Raw genomic sequence first — 19,584 nt, 5'->3', positions numbered from 1 at the left:
CTCATGTCCACATCATGACAAATGCTGCCCAGCCTGCCTGTAAATCTTTTACTCTGGGCAACTGCTTATCAAGAAGATGATTATGAAATTCTTGAACCCCTCCAAACAGGGCAATAGTAAGAGTATTGCAGCTGATGGGGTTTTCCTACGGCCGGTACCAACAACACAATCAGGAAGAGTTGATATTCTTAAGTTACGATTTTTTTGTACTTTGAGAGAGAGGCGCCTGCCCCCAATCTGATCTGACCTTGAATTACTTTATTTTAGATTTTTTGCATGACAAACATCTACCATGTTAACTACTCTTCTGAAATAGACAACTGGACCAAACAACTTTGTTTTGCCACTTTCCACGCAAAAGTTGGGATCTATAACACGGTAAAGCAGTGAGTTGCAGCCAAACTGCATCATGATTCCTCTCAGACGTTCAATTTTGCTCCATTTCAGCCTTTAATCATAGATCAACTTTATAATAAGCATTCAAACCCGCAAAAGGACCTTGAAGTACATAAATGGCCATAAGCCAATTTAAATCTTAAATGAAAGTCTGCTCTACATTTTATCAGGGTTTTTTTACCCATCACATTCCTCTCCCAGACTATCACCAGGGTGATGTGTTCTATAGATACAAGAAAATTCTGACAAGGTGTGCGTAAATCCTTTAATTGCTGTAAGCGGTCAAACACACTCATGCGTAAAGCTGAGTGGTGGACGCACTGACACTATTGGAAGACCTTCAGCACATGGCCTCAGAGGAATTTCAACAGGAGCACTTATAAAACAACAATCGAGTTTAATTTTTAACAATGTTTTAATGTGGGCAACATCTGTGCTTTTAGCTCAGATTTTCTCATTTATTAAACGCCTCTCTTTGAAAATAGTTTATTTGGTTTTTCTCACGTCATGATAAAAAACAAAAGGTCAGTTGACTCATTTAGTACACATTGACATTCATGAAGTGCTTTGTATTGACCATTTATGGTTGAATCTGGGCGTGTAGAGAGCCAAACCTGAGGTGGAACCAGGTACGCAAATGTTCAGGTACAGTTATGTTCTATAAAGCGAAATTGCGGGCTTATTTGCGTGCGCCTGGTTTTATAAACCTGAATATTTTTTGCCGTCCTTACAGTTTTAGTATAAGTATGGATTCCATGTAAAGTTTTCTAAATGAGACACTTGGTCAGGGAGACATTTTGGGTAACCCATGATGTTCACATATTTACTAGAGTTCTACCAGTTCAGAACATGATTTTTGGGCTATTTTCTGAGGGTAGGACATCATTGCTCAATGACCTATAGATGAATAAAGACACACCTGAAATGCTAATATATAGCCTATATAAAGAAAAAAAATTATATATATATATATATATATATATATATATATATATATATATATATATATATATATATATATATATATATATATATATAATATATAATTACCATTATCATATATTAGCCAGGTATTTTGCATGTCTCTAAATTAGTTCTCCTTCTTCTCAATTGTAGTTTTTCCAGATTGTTATACAATTGGTGGCAAAAAATGTATATGCTTCATTAATGGCATGTGTATATATATATATATATATATATATATATATATATATATATATATATATATATATATATATATATATAACTCGGAGCCGATTACTATACAACATCAAAAATATAAACACATTATATAACAATTAGATACTAAACAAAGCATGATGCGGCAAACTAATCAGTCTAAAACCCAAAATCTGGGGATTGACAGATTTCCTGGATCTTGGCTGATCAGTATAAATTTCCTCACTGGCTTTGTAAATAAAACATTTACAATTAGAACATATTGTATTTGTAGACCCTAAATAAATATAAAATGAAAACAGAATAACATTTTCAATTCAATTTTATTTATGTAGCAGCAATTCACTGCACATGTAGCCCCAAAGCCCTTTACAAAGTCAAATTTGATCAAATTATACAGACAGATGGTGAAAGAAGTATTCACTCCTCATGAAAGAGCGTAGAGAGTGGAAAGTCGTCTGCATTGTTGATGGCTTTGCAGCAATCCCTCATACTGAGCATGCATGAAATGAAAGTTGAGAAGAAAACTCCTCTTTAACACAAAAGAAAAACCTCCAGCAGAACCAGGCTCAGCGTGAGCGGTTATCTGCCTCGACCTACTGTGTGTTTATAGAAAAAAAGAGCAGAGCCAAAAAAAAATAACCCCAAAAATGCACACATTGATCTAGGAATCCTTTCTATGTTATATGGTAATGTCAGATCAATTACACGCATATTACAGCATTCTATTTCAAGGAGAGAATTTTTAAATGCTTGTTTTAATTAACAAACATTACATTAAGCATGCATGTTACAAGTACAATGCAACAAAAAATACAGCTTTAGCAACGACAAGATAATGTGACCTTTAAAATTTAGGGCCAGTTGCAGCATTTGCATCTCTCATCAAAAACCAAACCAGAAGGACATCTCTGCAAAAATGTGCTTCCATTGGCACACTGATAGAAGGTGTTTCTATCTTTGTCATTTTTGTAAATACCATCAGACTTTCCACTACAGAAACTTTTCCCAGAAGCAGCAGTCGTTGTAACTTTTACCACGATTGGGCTAGCAGGTGTGGTGGTTCTAGGTATGTCGGTCTTGTTTGGGATAACAGCAGGTCCTAGAGTCACCACAGGAGGGTGTGGTGTGGAAGCTAAAAATAGAGAATATTGCTGTTTTAAAAGTAATAGAATGTTTTATGAGAGGAAAATAAAGACAATGACTGATAATGCTTACATGAATTCAGAAGAGAGCGGAGATACCCAGTAAGGGGATAGTTTCCCTGACCACAAAATTGGCCAGCAAAATCATCCTGATCCAGAGACCAGACAATTGCTCCACCATAGTTGTTATCTTTCACATATTGCGCCTGCAAAATATAAATATTGAAGTTTAAAATTCAGATATTTTAAACTTTGGCCCCATTCCCACTTCCTCAAAACAAACTTTGGTTCTTAAACATTCATGTTCACACTAAACTGATAGCACTGCATTGTTTCATTGGCCATTGGTTTCCTTATTCTTTTAGTTTTACTCGGCTGAGTGTAGTTTAGTGTTACTAGCCTAGTTAAAAAAAGTTTTGACTGAAATATTTTAACAGGAAGCTCAGTAATTTTGTTAACCAATTCCTTCAAAATCCAAGAATTTATTGTGTTCATCTGTATATGTCACAATTTTGTTCTTTGCTTTACTTTGATCAGTTTACATCTCTTTTACCAGTTCAGTTCTGTCTCCACCCAGCAATCTGCCAGCTCACTCAATATGTTTATCTGTCACTCCCCCATCACCAGTTACCAGCCAATCAGATCTGCTCACCTGTCAACCTCCAGTCACTAACCAATCAGTTCAGTTCACTTCAGTCTCCACCTCCCTTTGACTATTTCCACCTGTCACTTGTAATTAGCACTCAGCTCTGTTCACCTCCTTATTTAAACCCACTTCATCCTGCTAGCATCTGCCAGATCATCAACAAGCCTTTGGTGAGTTTTGTCAAGCGGTCTCTTTTTGACTGACCTGTTGATATTACCTGATTGCCTGTTGATTCTGAGCCAACCGGACCTTGAACCTGTTTTTCCTGCCCAATTTGACTGCCTGCCTGTTTTACCTGACCTAGTTCTGTTAATTGAAGTTTCTGAGTCTACCTGATCCCTGCCTGTTCATTCCGTTCTGTGTACCGACCCTGGACTGTTATAGGACCACTGAGCCTGCCTGTTCTCAGCCAGCCTGTCAGTGTACCGAACCTTATTCTCTTTCACGACTCTGAGCCCGGATTCTGTTTCGGACAATTTAGCCTTTCTGACTACCCGGTTTTGTTCTTGGACTGTTTAGTCGGATCACCGAGCCTGCCTGCCCCTGTTTTTGAGAAATAAACATCTTAATTGTATCTGCTGTCTGGTTTGAATACTGGGTCCTCTGTCTCTGGTTCCTGACAGTATATGTATGTAGTGCTTCCTGTTTAAGACCAACACCGCACATGAAACCTTGCCAGGCAGGCGCATATGAAACAATAGCTGTCATAAACTGAGCCCTGTCATTTCCTACTAATCAGGTGGAGTCCAGACTTGGTGATGTTGATTAAACGTAACACCATCACTACATGCCCTTGGTGCTTAATAGTTTTTTCTAGACAAAACCAACCTTTTGTTGAACAAAACTTACAAGGAGACTATTAAGAGCTCTGTATGTGACTTTAAGTACTTACACTTTTCATAAATCAGTGTAGAGAGGACAACGCCGGGGGATAAGAGCATTTACTATATTCACTACCAAGTCTGGCAACTGTGTTCTGAATAACTTCCAGATGGGAAACTGATAATCTGTCCACACCGGCAGAAAGAGCTTAGTACAATAGTTTAAAAGTGACACAAATGCATTAATTATATTCTTTAGATCTGCATTAGAGACCATGTCCATTTTAGAAACATACAGTTTCTCATAATGGACTTTGTTGCAGGGCAAAAAGAAACAAGCCTGATTTTATAATTCAGGTGACTAGGAACTATTATTGAGGTATCTGTCTTATTGATGTTTAAATCCATAAAACTACTGGAGAACAGGTCACTGAGGGTGGACAGCCAGAAGAGCTGGTGCAGTTTAAAGGATGCATAAAAATGGGATTCAATTAGCTTGTGAGATGTCATAAAACAAAAACTAAACATTGTCAGTTTTATTTTAACATGATCAGAGTTGGAGCAGCAAAGAAACAACCCATGAAGGGAGGTCTAAACTAAGGAAAGCATGTACAGCACAAGTTCAAACTAGTAAGGGACTTTAGTACCCCCTTATTTGATGAAGCAATGGAAACTATTTCACCCCATTTTTACTACACCTTATCCTAAAGGTGTAATTAAATTCTTCTAAAGACCTCGGGAACCTGGTTACAGTCATGGCATATGCATTTCTTAATGTTCAAGAAGATTGTAAAATGTTTTGTAGTTGCATAATTGTGAAAAAGTTATTTACAAATCCCGCCTTTTTTCAGTTAATTTAAAAATAGCAATCTGGGGCGAGGCGTGGTTTTGCTGTGAAACAGGTGCTCCCTCCTCCGGAGGACATCAGTCTTTAATGCAGCTGTTGGTAATAAGCTGCATGCAACCCCAACCAGCACCTACCTTTTTATGTAGGATTACTGAGTAGAAGCTTGCCTTAAAAAGAAATAAAATAAAAACAGCAACAAAAAAGACAACAACCTATAGATGGAAAATCGTGCCATATAAGAGGTAATATTTAAATATTATAAGAGTAGTGCCTTCGAAATTTGGTAACAAATATTGTGTTCAATCTTCAGCTTCATTATCATCAACAGCAGAGAATGCTCTAATTCAAAGGGCCATCACATAAACTGGGAAGGACAACGACAATGGAGTGCATTCATTTTTACTCATTTGTATTGTAGCCATTATTGTATTTAAAACATGACATTACCTTGATTTCATAGCTCCGCTTGTTGTCAAAGCCCACCCACTCATTGCCTTTGAATGCGTAGGGCACCTTTTGTTCATCAATCCAATGTGCGCTGGCTCCATTAAGGAAAGTGCAAATCTGTAGTTATAAAAGGATGTACATAAATATTATTATTATCCTATGTGTTATTTTGCTTTCTAGTGTCTTTACATGTTTTTCTCTAAAGAATATTTAGGTTGTCTATAATATCATGAATCTATACCTCATAGTAAGACAAAATTCCTCCTTCTCGGGTGTAGGGTCCAGCTGAAGCCGGTCCGCTGGCTGGAGCTCCGACACCAGTAGCTGCTGATGATATGCGAAAGGTGCGCCCATATGTGGGAAATCCAACCAGCAGCTTTTCTGTAGGAGCTCCTTGGTCTCTCCAGTATCTCATGGCAAAGTCCTGAAGTAAAAAAAAAACAAACAAAGATTTTGTGCCAAAAATCAAAGGTACAACATAATCATAATACATGTATCTAGCATGGGTTGGTTAAATGTTTTCACTTACAACATTGAAGTAGATCTGTTCCCCACGCTCGGCAGACCTGGAGTATAGAGGGCTGTTGTGGCCAGTGAATGGATCCCAGGACCCGTGGAGGTCATAGGTCATGACATTTAAAAAGTCTACATACCTGGTAGATACAATATTATTGAATAGATAAATAAAATGTATCACATGTTATACATTTTGCCACTTAAAATAATTTATACACAGTCACAAAAATCATGATTTAAAAAAATATATATTTTAGCTGTTGGTGAAAGTATTTTTTTCAAACTCTGCAGCCCGCTGTAGACAGTGCCAGATTATCGAAAGCCTCTGCCAGTAGATATCCAACATTGTTCCCATGTCTGACTTCCATGTTACAACTGATCCACCACCTTAACATGGGCATAAATAAGCATATAAACCTCTTTAATAATAATGCAATTATTAACATGTAAATAAGATAAAGTTTATTATCCCTACAGAGGGAAATTAATTATTGTTAGTGATCCGACAGTTTAAAGACGTGGCTTTAGATTATTTACCAAAAATGCTCTCATACATACTAGAAGAATTGGAAAAATTGTATATAAATAAATAGTTGAAATTGTATACATAAATACACACTCTAGACAAGATAAAGAGGTGAGAAAGTATTTTCTGTTTTGTACATTATGTCAGTAATCTAAATGTCATCTAGAAGTTTGCTTGTGTGATGCCTTCTCCTGTCTGGCTTTTGATTACGACAAAGGTACCAATATTTGCAGAGAAAAAAGGCGCATTGATCTGCGCTTCAAAGCCCAAATCGCCGTGATCTGGGGACCAAGGTGCGGCTCCTCAGTCCAGTTCCCCCCCCCTTCTCTATTTTGCCAAATACAACCGCTTTAAAACAAGCAGGCAATCACAGTAAAACCCTGAAAGTTGAGAGTATCAGATAGATGAAGTAGTAAAAAGACCACTATGGCGAGTAAACAAACAAATCAAAATGATAATGATCTAAATAAGGTGTGCTCAAACATTTTGCTGCTGTTTGACAATAATTGAAGTAAGTTTCATCATCATAAGTCTAAATAGTTAATTTCTCTCTTTTAATTATTAAGAGCGTATTTGTGTTTTTTTATAAGTTGACCTGCCAATGGAATGAATATATTTATCCTTAAAAAAAGATAATTAGATATTTTGCACTTGAAATAAGATGGAGATGAGGTGTACCAATCTTAGGTGTAAAAATCTTATTACATTGGCAGATAATCTTTTTCACCTTCTCAAATCAAGGGTAAATACACTCATTTTAAGAAAATTTTACTTACTTTTAGTTATTTTTTGCAGTGCGTACTATTAACCAATCACAGCTCACACCTAACAACGGATCTACCACACCTCCTTACTATGATAGGAATTTCTGTTGTCTCCTTAATCAGAGTTACTCTCAGCAGCTATCTGCATCACTATTAAGCTAAAAAAAAAAAACTAGTTGGCAGGAATTTCTGGACTAAGATAGGAGCTTTCTGAGAATCTTTGTGAAGATGTTCCTGGGTGTTTTTGAAGTTTTGGGTCCGCTATTTTGTTTACAGTTTGTTTTGTTTAATGCAGTCCTTTCGATTTAAAACACTTTACGTCATACTCACTTTGACACCTCAGCAATCTCATAGCTGCTATCAATAGTCCCCTTTCCAGCTGCCACTGCAGCCGTGAGCAGCAATCTTGGCCTTTTGGTCTTCTTGGCCTCCTTCTCAAAGGCAGCAAGTAATTCCTAATGAAAAAAAAAGACATTTTCTGTGTTAATACTGCTTCCTGAGTTGCATCTACTACTACTACTACTACTACTACTACTACTACCACTACTACTACTAATAATAATAATAATAATAATAATAATAATAATAAGCATGTGGAAGCCTGTTACTGATTGAAGGAGGGTTTATGAGTCATATCGTTTGGTTTACAAAAATTAGGCAAGGGGAACAACATGTCTTTAAATCTACAAGAGGGCGGGAGAGAGCAAGACATTCAGCAGATAACAGGAAGGTTGTAAAGGCAAATGTGCTTCATGCTGTGCTTTTGAGTTTTCAGTCTGTTATGGAATATCTAGGATCTAGAAAATGACTTGGGATCAGGATCTTCATTTAACATTTTAGTAATGCCAACTGCACTAATCATTAACAGCAGACCCAGAAAACAGTTTAAAAATGCGAACTATATAATCAATTTTGTCTTTGGTTTAAATCAATTGTACAAACCTTTTACATGGACTGGTGACACATCTGTTATAGAGCTTAAAAAGGAACGGCACTTGTCCAAAATGAGTTTAAGCATTACACAAATTGGAGAAGTTAACCAGACCAATAAAAAATTCTGATCAATGCATGCCTTACCCAATGTTAAAATATTCAATGAAACAAACAGTTGTGTGATTTTTGGAGTGTGAATATTTCCAACCTGGCAGAGCAATGTGAACCTCCTCTTGTTCTCGGGTGGGCTTCCATGTGATCCAGGGTACTCCCAGTCCAGATCCAGTCCATCAAAGCCATGCTGTCTCAGAAATCTGATGGACGACTGGATGAACACCTGACGGTTGGCCTGGGATGAGACCATGAGGGTGAATCTGTTGATATTCAAACAGGTCAGTAGTTGCATGATTTTGAAAAATATTGTTATCAATTAATGCATTTATCAAGCAAACTTGTAGCTTTAAGTTTATGTAGTTTTGTTGACTCACTGTGTTTTTCCAAAGACCCACCCACCAACAGCTAACAGAGTTTTCAGCTGGGGGTTTCTGTTGAGGAGATGTATAAATATATGGATCATTTATACATGTTAAGTTAAATACTACATTCCTTCTGAAAAAGTTTGCCTCTGCCCCTCCTTGACAGGATCATCAAGGCTCAGTTCCTGGCCCTCTTCTTTTTTCCTTATACCTGCTACCTTTGAGGTCCATATTTAGAAAACACGACCTCTTCTTTCAGTGCTACACAGATGACTGCCAGAGCTACCTACCTCTATCACCTGAAACTCCATGTGCCATCCAACCCACATTGCATTGAAAATGTCAAAGCTTGGTTGGCACTGAGGGTTTTGAGCTTCTATGAAAGCAAGGCAAACCCTAATCCTAACCCCCCGTTACATTGTATTGCCTCGAGTTGTCCATCAGGCAGAATGTAACAAATTTGGGAGTATTTATAGACAGAAAATGTTTTTCCAGTTATGGCAAGCAGCAAAACTTAAGCCAGTTTTGTCAAGGCATAGACTTGGAGAAAATACATGCCTTTAGCTAGACTCATCTCAACTACTGTAATGCACTTTATGCTGGTTTCACTCAAGCATCTCCATCAAGTCTTCAGCTTGTTCGGTGAAGCATCTTCTTACTGGCACAAAGGGACATGAACACATCTCACCTATCCTGGCCTCTTTTCATTGGCTCGATATGCATCAGAGTTAATTAAAAAATGTTATCGTTGGCTTATAAATAATTAAACAGTCTGGCTCCACTTTACCCCTCAGATCTATTCCAGCTTTTTCTACATTTGCAGGGCCTTAGAGGATCCAACCAGCTGATTTTAGTTGTCCTGAAAATAGAAAAACTTTAGAGACTGAACCTTTTCCATCATGGCTCCCAAACTTTGGAATGCACTACCTTTAAACATCAGACAGAAATCCTCTCTCCTTTAAAAGCATTTCTTCCTTCAATAGCTTTTGACCAATTGTGAGTTGACATGCTTTTATGTAGTTTTTGTTATCTTGTTTACGTCTATTGGACGTTTTCCTTATTTTAGCAACAACTAAACAAAATAAACACTTAAAATTTTCGTTTGAAATGAGATTTGGAAAAAAAAAATCAGTTTACAAATCCAAATAGAATATCTAAATAAAACTTAAATTTCAAAATCAATACAAGAGTACTAATGATAAATAAATTAATAAAAATATTTTTTAGGATTAACACTTTGTAAAAAGAGCAATGAACTTTAATAATGTGTGTGTGTGTGTGTAATATATATATATATATACACACACATAACATATATATTACACACATATTACATATATATTACACACATATTACATATATATTACACACACATGGGCTGCACAGTGGCGCAGTGGGTAGCGCTGTTGCCTTGCAGCAAGAAGGTCCTGGGTTCGAGTACACCCCTGGGTCTTTCTGCATGGAGTTTGCATGTTCTCCCTGGGCATGCGTGGGTTCTCTCCAGCTCCGGCTTCCTCCCACAGTCCAAAAACATGACTGTTAGGTTAATTGGCTTCTCCAAATTGTCCTTAGGTGTGAGTGTGTGTGAGAATGGTCGTTTGTCCTGTTTGTCTCTCTGTGTTGCCCTGCGACAGACTGGCGACCTGTCCAGGGTGTACCCCGCCTCTCGCCCAGTGAACGCTGGAGATAGGCACCAGCAACCCCCGCGACCCCATGAGGGATTAAGCGGTTTGGAAAATGGATGGATGGATGGATTACACACACACACACACATACACAATATCAAAGTTCATTGCTCTTTTTACAATCTTGCTTCCCCCTTTTTACAAGGGGGAAGCAATATTTAATTTCTAACTTCTATTAACATCAAAAATAATTTCCGATAGCTTGTGGTAAAATGCAACGCTGATACAGTTAGCTTCCAAGTTGTTCTGAGCTACTGTTCATGCTCATGTAAAAAGTTTTTAATTATTTTTTCGAAACCTCAAACACTTGTCATTTTACAACCCATTTCATTGTACGTGTTTTTCTTAATTCTTCTTCTAAGATAACAACATTTTAGTGATACTCCACTCACCTGATTTTAAGGGCATTGAAGGATCTATACAGAGCCTCATCGTTCCACTCAGAAGTAGACAGCTCATTTGATGGGCTGATGATCGAGAAGGCGTAGATCAGGTGTGTGCAGAGGTTTGGGTCGACGTTTTCAGGAGTATATTTACCAAGTCCTGGTCTGTACTGCGACCAGTTGGTAAAGTAACACACCAGTTTGGTGGAAGAAACTATCAGAAAAAAAGAGAAAAGACTAAGATTAACTTTATATTCCAACCAGTTAGGTTCAAATTCCAAAAAACAAAAAGTGAATTGCCCATACCAGTTTGAAGACACATCAGCAGTGTCAATCCTGAAAAATATTTTTATTAATTTATTTGAACAACATTTGAAACAAACTATGCAATTAAATAGTACACATACCAGCCAGGAGCATCAGTCGAGCCATGTTGTGCTAGATGAAGCCTTTTATTTGGACTAATCTGAAAATGTAGCAATGATTGATGTAAAACAATATATTGATGATTGGCTAAGTCAAATCCAAAGGTTGTTCAGGTAAAGTTAGCACAGCCTAAAGTAATGTTTTTCAAACCCAGTTTTTAAGGCAGACTGCCCTGCATGTTTTAATATTTCTTTGCTTTAACGCCTGATTCAGATGACCACAGTTTAGCAAAAGCCTTTTAATCAGCCGTTAATTGAAATCAGATGTGGGCCTAACCAGGTAAAACTAAAAGTAGCACTGGCGCCTTTTCTCAAGTTTGCTGTATGACGGCTGCTCCAACCATTCTCCCTTATACAGGTGAATTATGTAAGAGAAAGAGGCCAGATATGATGACTTTTATTGATTGCATCAGAAATAAACAATTGTATTGTTTTGCATCAACACTGCCCCTCGTGTGTGTGTAATTAATTGATAAATGTGCGGAAGGATGTAAGAACAGGACATTAAATCTACTCCTATAGATGGTGGTTTCCATGGCAATTTATTTAGGATATGCTTCAAAAGGAACTTAACTGGTGCTTCCTTAAATAGAAAATGTTTTACCAAATACATAATTAACTACATTTGACTATGATGTATTACAACTAAGATCAAATTGCAAATAATCAAATTTGTCTAATTAACTAGATGGATTTGATTAGATATTTCTGTATTTAAGAGAACTACAGTTTAGCCTGCCTTGTTGAGGGCATTGAATTAACCTTTGTTGTAAATTGTTGCTATGAGTCATTCTTGCAGCTTGTTGGTTTGGCCATCCAATACTCGGACGTTTCTCCACTTTTCTTTGATTTCCCCATTTATCAATAATGGCCCCCTCTGTAAATGTCCATAGTTCCCTTCCTTGATTCTTAGTGATTGGCATATTGTTAAATATTATCACCTGGTTTTGTGGTTGTTCATTACTTCCCCATGAGATTTAAGTTCCTGATTTCTGTCTATCATTGCAGGAGTCTTCTCTTTGGTTACCCCGCTGTTTTCTTCCTGTTTTTTTGTGTGGTTGGTTAGTGAGTCTGTTCATTTCATTATTAAATCCCTTGCTTCATCATGGTCCTGCCTCATCATTGTTGCACCTTGGGTCTAAATTAAACTCAGAAAATTACTCCAATAATGGTGAACTGAAGTCCTAAATCATTTGAAATGGCTTGGCAATCATTCCCATATTGATAGATCTATTACTTTGTTTCTTATCAGTTCGTGAATTTATTTGGATCAGGGCATAATGTGTTGCTTTTTGAGATTATTTCAGCCCACTTTATTCTCTCATATTATTTCTATTTATTTTTCTTGATTCTATGAGTTTGTCAGTGATCAGTTCAGGAATTGATTAGTGAAATTAAACACAACAAATGTGTTTAATCAGTTTTTTACATTGAGGAGTAAAATCAACATGTAAAACGTGTGTTGTGTATTTAGTGAGGTTAAACATGTGTGGTATTTAAGTTTGTTAGATAACCTAAAATATTTACAAAAAGCAGAAACATAATCTGAAAACGAGCAAATATTTTGTTGCAGCACTGTAGTAAACTCAATAATTCTTTACGTACATTTGATGATACATAGTAAATATGATTTATAGCTGCTGCTGACAACTGTTGATAGTGCAGAGAAACATTAGAGGACACAATATGAACTAAACTTCATCTTCACTTCTCTCCTTTTTCTCTTTCACCTTATCTCCCTTTTGGTATTTTGTCTCATCTGTTTCTTGTCCTTTTTTTCTTATCTACCTTCCTGTTTCAGTGTCCATTTAACATGAAATAGTCCCAGCATAAATTATAAAAAAGATTCTTGCATATATAAATCAAGCGGAGCACTACGGCGAAAGAGGTAAGGCTCCACTTTTGAAAGTAAAATCTTTTGGGCTCTTTTTGGCATTAAGACAACCGTTCTTAATGCCAGATTGCCAGACAGAACACACACAAAAAACAAATGTTCAAAAAAGTTGGAAACAATTTTAATGTTCTATTTCCTTTTGTTTAGCCTGATATTCATAAAAAAATAAAGATATGAAATAATCATATTGTGAACTGAGACCACATTTAATGTAAATATAGAGAAATCACAAAAGCAACTTAGGAAATTATACATACTTTAAAAAAAAACTTACCCTGTTGTTATAATATTTTGATAAACCCTTTAAAACATGCCAGTCTTGAAACGTTGCTCGAAGTCCGCGTTTCTCTGTGTGTTTAGTCTGATAAGAGACAGGAAACTATTCTCTACAAAGTGAGCCCTAACTGAGCTTTGACTTTAATAAATAAATGGATCAAGATGTATTTAGAGCTTAGACCTAAACCTAATCTTTTGCCCCCAGAAAAAGTTCCTCACTTATTTTAAAGTCCTGACATTACAAGAAAATGCATAAAAAAACATTCTCACTCAGCTTTAAATACACAGACACACAGATACACCCACACATACACTCCCCCACCCCACCCCACTCACCCACACAAACACACACACACACACACACACACACACACACACACACACACACACACACACACACACACGACATTTATGGCCTTTTGTTTCCAGTTCAGCTGCATTTCCAAACCTTGAGATCAACTGCCCTTGTCACTCAGTTGTTCTAAAACACCTATGCAGGAATCTTTGTCAATTCTGGCGGCACCCACTTGAGCAACCAGTAGTTGGAGCGCTGCTGTTTTTAAGAACATGGAGGTCCATCCTCCTAGGCGCATTCTAAGTCAATATAAAATCAACAGAAACATACATGTAGATTACCATTTAGATGCTGGTTGAATCAAAATGTATATAGTATCAGTTATGGTTGAAAATTCAACGTTGATTCAACATGTAAGTCACCGACCACTTTGTCTAATTAAAATATCAGGCTTCAAGATGGGTTTAACACACTGCTCAAAAATAAAGGGAACGCTTAAACAACACAATGTAACTCCAAGTTGATCACACTTCTGTGAAATCAAATCGTCCACTTAAGAGGCAACACTGATTGACAATCAGTTTCACCTGCTGTTGTGCAAATGGACTAGAAAACAGGTGGAAACTATAGGAATTAGCAAGACAACCCCAATGAAGGAGTGGTTCCGTAAGAGGTGACCACAGACCACTTCTCAGTTCCTATGCTTTCTGGTTGATATTTTGGTCACTTTTGAATGCTGGCAGTACTAGCAGAACAAATCAGAGCCAGGGGTGAGGCAAATGGCCGGGCCCTTTACAACATGATTTTACAACATGCACATGCATGCAACAGCAGGGCTTACAAGCTGTGGTACCATAGAGAGCGACTATGTCATTTGAAGTCCATTAAACAGATATGAAGTATAAGCCAAAAGAACAACATAAACATCAGGATACATGGTCACCAATAAAATAACACAAATTGGAAGCAGCAAGCTTCTTCAGCCGAGAATCAGAACGCCAAGGTACCCGCCCTCGACTGCCACCCATTACACAATGCACCCAACCCCTTTGGCCCCTCCTACAGGTGGTGAGCCCATTGGAGGGGGGACCCATGTCTCCTCTTCGGCTGTGCCCAGCCGGGCTCCATGGGTAAAAGCCTGACTATCACGCGCTCGCCAGCATGCCCCACCTCCATGCCTGGCTCCAGAGTATGGCCCTGGTGACCTGCGTCCTGGATCAGATGGTGTGTTCCAACTACAGATGAATCACTCTCTTAAGCCTCCCTGGTAAGGTTGTTTCCAGGGTTCCGGAAAGGAAGGTCCGTTAGATAGTCGAATCTCAGATTCAGGAAGAGTAGTGTGGTTTTCGTCCTGGCCACTGAACACTGGATCAGCCCTACACCCTCAGCAGGATCCTGGGGGATGCATGGAAGATTGCCCAACCAATCTACATGTGCTTTGTGGATCTGCAGAAGGCATTTGACTGTGTCCCTCGGGGGGTACCGTGGGGTACTCCGGGAGTATGGAGTACTGAACCCTCTAATAAGGGTTGTTAGGTCTCTGTATGACCGGTGTCAGAGCTTGGTCTGCATTGCCGGCGGTAAGTAGGACTCGTTTCCAGTGAGAGTTGGACTCTGCTAAGGTTGCCCTTTATCACCGATTCTGTTCATAGCTTTTATGGACAGAATTTCTACGCAAAGCCAAGGTTGTGGGGATCTGTTTTGGTGGCCTTAGGATTGCGTCTCTGCTATTTGTGGATGACGTGGTTCTATTGGCTTCATCATGGCGTGATCTACGGCTCTCACTGGAGCGGCTTGCAGCCGAGTGTGAAGTGGCCGGGACGAAGATCAATGCCTCCAAATCCAAGACCATGGTTTTGAGCCGGAAAAGGGTAGAGCGCCTTCTCCGGGTCGGGGAGGATGTACTGCCCCTAGTGGAGAAGTTTAAGTATCTTGGGGTCTTGTTCACGAATGAGGAGAAGATGGAGCGGGAGATTGACAGGCGAATTGGTGGGCGCTATACTGGTCTGTTGTGATAAAGAGAGAGCTGAGCCAAAAGGCAAAGTTCTCGATTTACTGGTCGATCTACGTTCCTAACCTCATCCATGGTCATGAGCTTTGGGTCATGACCAAAAGAACGAGATTCCGGATACAAGTGGCCGAAATGAGTTTTCTCCGTAGTGTGTCTGGGCTCTCCCTAAGAGATAGGGTGAGGAGCTCAGTCATCCGGGGAGGAGAGCCACTGCTCCTCCACGTCGAAAGGAGCCAGTTGAGGTGGCTGGGCATCTGGTTAGGATGCCTCCTAGACGCCTCCCTGGTGAGGTGTTCCGGGCACGTTCCACCTGGAGGAGACCCAGAGGGACACCCAAGACACGCTGGAGGGACTATGTTTCTCGGCTGGCCTGGGAACACCTTGGTATTTCCCCTGGAGGAGCTGGCCCAAGTGGCTGGGGAGAGGGAAGTCTGGGCCTCCCTACTGAAGCTGCTACCCCCGCGACCCGACTCCAGACAAAGCGGAAGAAGATGGATGGATGGATGGAAATTGGAAGCAGTTCAGTGGATAGTGACTGCATCATCTTGACACCCACGTTAACTTTCAACTCAGAGCCTGTAAGTTCCCATTGTAAAACACAGACGTATCCATGTCTGAATCTTGGCTAAATGCACATACAAACCACTATGAACACAGTTAAAAACTGTTAGAGCTTAAATCAAAAAGCAAACAAAATCCAGAAATGCCATGACTCCTTTTAGGTCACAGCCGAACACTTTACAACTGTTAACCCCACATAGCGTCTCAGCTGAACCCAATGAGCTCATAGACTGATAAAGTATCAAGCTTGTCCCCACTGATGCCCTTCAGTCAGGGATTTACCTCTTCTCACAATCATATGTATTTTTCCAAGGGTTTTCACTTCGGAGTGTAATTGAAAGGAGCGCGAGACAGGTGTGTAGTGCTCGTCTCTAAGCAAATGTGAAAGCAGTGCAGGTGCGACCGAAACGCCCGCCACAATAATTTTGCTGGGCTTGTTTCCTGCATTTAATTTTTTTCATATAGGCTCTGTGCACAAAGCCTATTAGACTTAATGTTGATGTGTGTGTGACAGACATATTTAACTGATATTTTCCAAATATGGATAAAATGATCCTTTATTGCTTTTAAATGGATGTAACATTAACTAAATAAAGGGCAATTCGATATTTTGCGGGATGGGTGATAACCTACAGCTAATTGCACAAACATGACATTGGGGGAAAAGAACTGTCCTGTCTTGGAATCTTCTCATGTAATTGTGTCTTGGGAGGGATCAGGGGTTGCAAACACATCATTTATACTAGTAAAACAAAGTTAAGTAGATTCCTCCTAAATGTTTCCTTGCATAGTTGAGCAGCCATTTAACATGGCTTAGAGCTCATTTTAGGGCCCCGTAAAAACAAGAGCTAGACACAGTGAGTTGCCAGTGGGACTAATGTTACCATATCTAGTTTTCAGCTGACATTCAGTTTTTATGCTTGGAGAAAGCACCAGTGCAGTGAGACCGTAAAAAACACAGAGTGGAGTTTTAGATTTACAAGTATTCTCCTATAAATTAAGTCAAATGGATTCTGTCGGAAAGCAAAAGAAACAGCACAAGGGCCCTAATATTATTTGAATGTGAGGGGGTCCAATCGGATAGCATTGAAAAGTGGAAGGGAGATGTCCCCTTCACACATAATTATTGCAACACCCATAGCCCCACTTAAGGTGGCTGATGACAGGTTAGTTTGGGCAGCTAGCTTTTTGGCTGTGCTAGAGGCATGGCTCTCTTGAGTCCTACCTCCCATCAGGTCTCCTCAGGATTGGGGCCCTCAGGATGCTGGGCCAAGAGCGTGCCGCCTCCCCAGAGCATGGAGGGGCCACCAGTAGACAGCCCAGTACACCAGGAGACATGGAGGAGGCCGTAGGAAGGCAAGAACCCCTGCACCAGAACCCTACCTTTGTGCAAGGAGAAACCGGGGGAGCAGTGCTAGAGTTCTGCAAAATGACCTTCAACAGGCCACAAAGGTGCATGTGTCTGCTCAAACGATCAAAAACAGAATCTATGAGGGTGGTATGAGGGCCCGACATCCACAGGTGGGGGTTATGCTTACAGCTCAATACTGTGCAGGACATTTGGCATTTGCCAGAGAACACCAAGATTGGCAAATTCGCCACTAGCGCCCGATGCTCTTCACAGATGAAAGCAGGTTCACACTGAGCACATGTGACAGATCTGAGTCTGGAGATGGCATGGAGAACGTTCTGCCGCCTGTAACATCCTCTAGCATGGCCGGTTTGGCAGTGGGTCATTAATGGCGTGGAGTGGCATTTCTTTGGGGGGCTGCACAGCCCTCCATTTGCTTGCCAGAGGTAGTCTGACTGCCATTAGGTACAGAGATGAGATCCTCAGACCCATTGTGAGACCATATGCTGGTGTGGTTGGCCCTGGGTTCCTCCTAATGCAAGACAATGCTAGACCTCATGTGGCTGGAGTGTGTCAGCAGTTCCTGCAAGAGGAAGGCATTGATGCAATGGACCGGCCCGCTTATTCCCCAGACCTGAATCCAATAGAGCACATCTGGAATATGCTCAATTGGAGACCATCTGCCACCTCATCAGGATCATTCCCAGGAGTTGTAGGGTGGTCATACAGGCTCTTGGAGCCTCATTTAGACTTGTTTTAAAGGACATTATATAAAAGTTGGATTCACCTGTGGTCTGTTTTGCCACTTTTGTCATTTGTGTGATTTTGTTGTCAGCACATTTAACTATGTAAAGAACAACGTATTTAATACGAATATTTCATTCATTCAGATCTAGGATGTGTTATTTTAATGTCCCCTTTATATTTTTGAGCAGGATATTTCTGACAAACCATATTTCCACATTGATTCACTCATATTTTGCTATCTGGGTGAGGAGTGACTTGTTGGAGAGCTCCAACAAGTCACAAATCTGGTTTGGTGTTAAACTGGTTCTATCTTTAGTGATACATTCTGTTCCAGCTGAGTACTGACAGTGTTCACTGCCTTTGATGTCGGAATGCAAGTAAAAATAGAAGTGACATCAAAAGAAACAATGGCTTTCCCCTGGTGCCAGTCTCAGGTGTCAGACTTGGGAAATGAGGTCTCAGAACCCCAAGGCTGTTATGTCAAAAACCTAGAACAGTAAATTACTTTAAGTGGTGTAATGGAAAGACTCCTCAGTATGCCATTCTCCTAGTCCAATTCCAGTTTGTGTAACCACAGAGAATCTGTAGTGAGTGTAGAGGTCTTCAAATTGTTCTTGATACCACTGTCATTAGCCTGAACAAGGCTCAGTCTGCATAAAGTCAAGAGGTAGATCAGCTGGCCCCCTTGTGCTGTCAGAACCACATGGAGCCTAACCCGCTCAAGAATGTGGAGATAAAGGTGGACCTTTGATGAACAAGCCTACACTTCATCCCCTCACCATTGTAATAAGCATTGTCTACTGTGGATCACTCCTAGAAATCTCTCTTTCTCTGGACTTGAAATGGTCCTCACACATATGCTATATACAAATTTGGGGTCTACATCCTTTGAAGGCTGTATTTGTACACAGATTACATCACAGCAAGGTGACAAAGACTGTCTAAATTTGAACGTTTATCCAAGTTCTGCCAACAAACCTGCTCTTCTTTGCCTCTGGTTTGAATGATGGTTCTGGTGAATCCTTTTTGGTACACCCCATAATTAGAAATACATACTGTCTAGGAATGATCCTAAAAAAAACTAGTCCATGATTTTGTTTCTTCAACTAACAACAGTTCATTTGGATCTTTACGAGTACACCCTCTCTCAGGAGCAGTGAATGCTGTTTGTCAAGACTCAATGCACTCTTCTTGGTTTCTTTATGTAGGAAACCTTTTGATCAATCTGTTTTTATGATTTTATTGAATTTGACTTTGTAA

At 39.5% G+C, this 19,584-nt stretch overlaps 1 protein-coding gene across 1 annotated transcript; it reads right to left on the bottom strand.

Moving 5' to 3' along the window:
• Positions 1-1,879: 1,879 nt before the first annotated feature.
• Positions 1,880-13,634, bottom strand: LOC105928602 (acidic mammalian chitinase). The gene is made up of 12 exons (XM_012865943.3): positions 13,358-13,634; positions 11,172-11,230; positions 11,071-11,100; positions 10,774-10,978; positions 8,709-8,765; positions 8,429-8,594; positions 7,618-7,742; positions 6,011-6,134; positions 5,723-5,905; positions 5,482-5,598; positions 2,794-2,926; positions 1,880-2,710 (listed from the first exon to the last, which is right to left on the bottom strand). Exons 2-12 carry the CDS (start codon positions 11,194-11,196, stop codon positions 2,430-2,432), a joined length of 1,446 nt encoding a protein of 481 aa, XP_012721397.2. The 5' UTR covers positions 11,197-11,230; positions 13,358-13,634; the 3' UTR covers positions 1,880-2,429.
• Between the last annotated feature and the right edge of the window lie 5,950 nt (positions 13,635-19,584).

Source organism: Fundulus heteroclitus, chromosome 1, assembly GCF_011125445.2.
Source record: "Fundulus heteroclitus isolate FHET01 chromosome 1, MU-UCD_Fhet_4.1, whole genome shotgun sequence".
Lineage (NCBI taxonomy): Eukaryota > Metazoa > Chordata > Actinopteri > Cyprinodontiformes > Fundulidae > Fundulus > Fundulus heteroclitus.
This window is presented reverse-complemented; position numbering and strand designations above follow the sequence as displayed.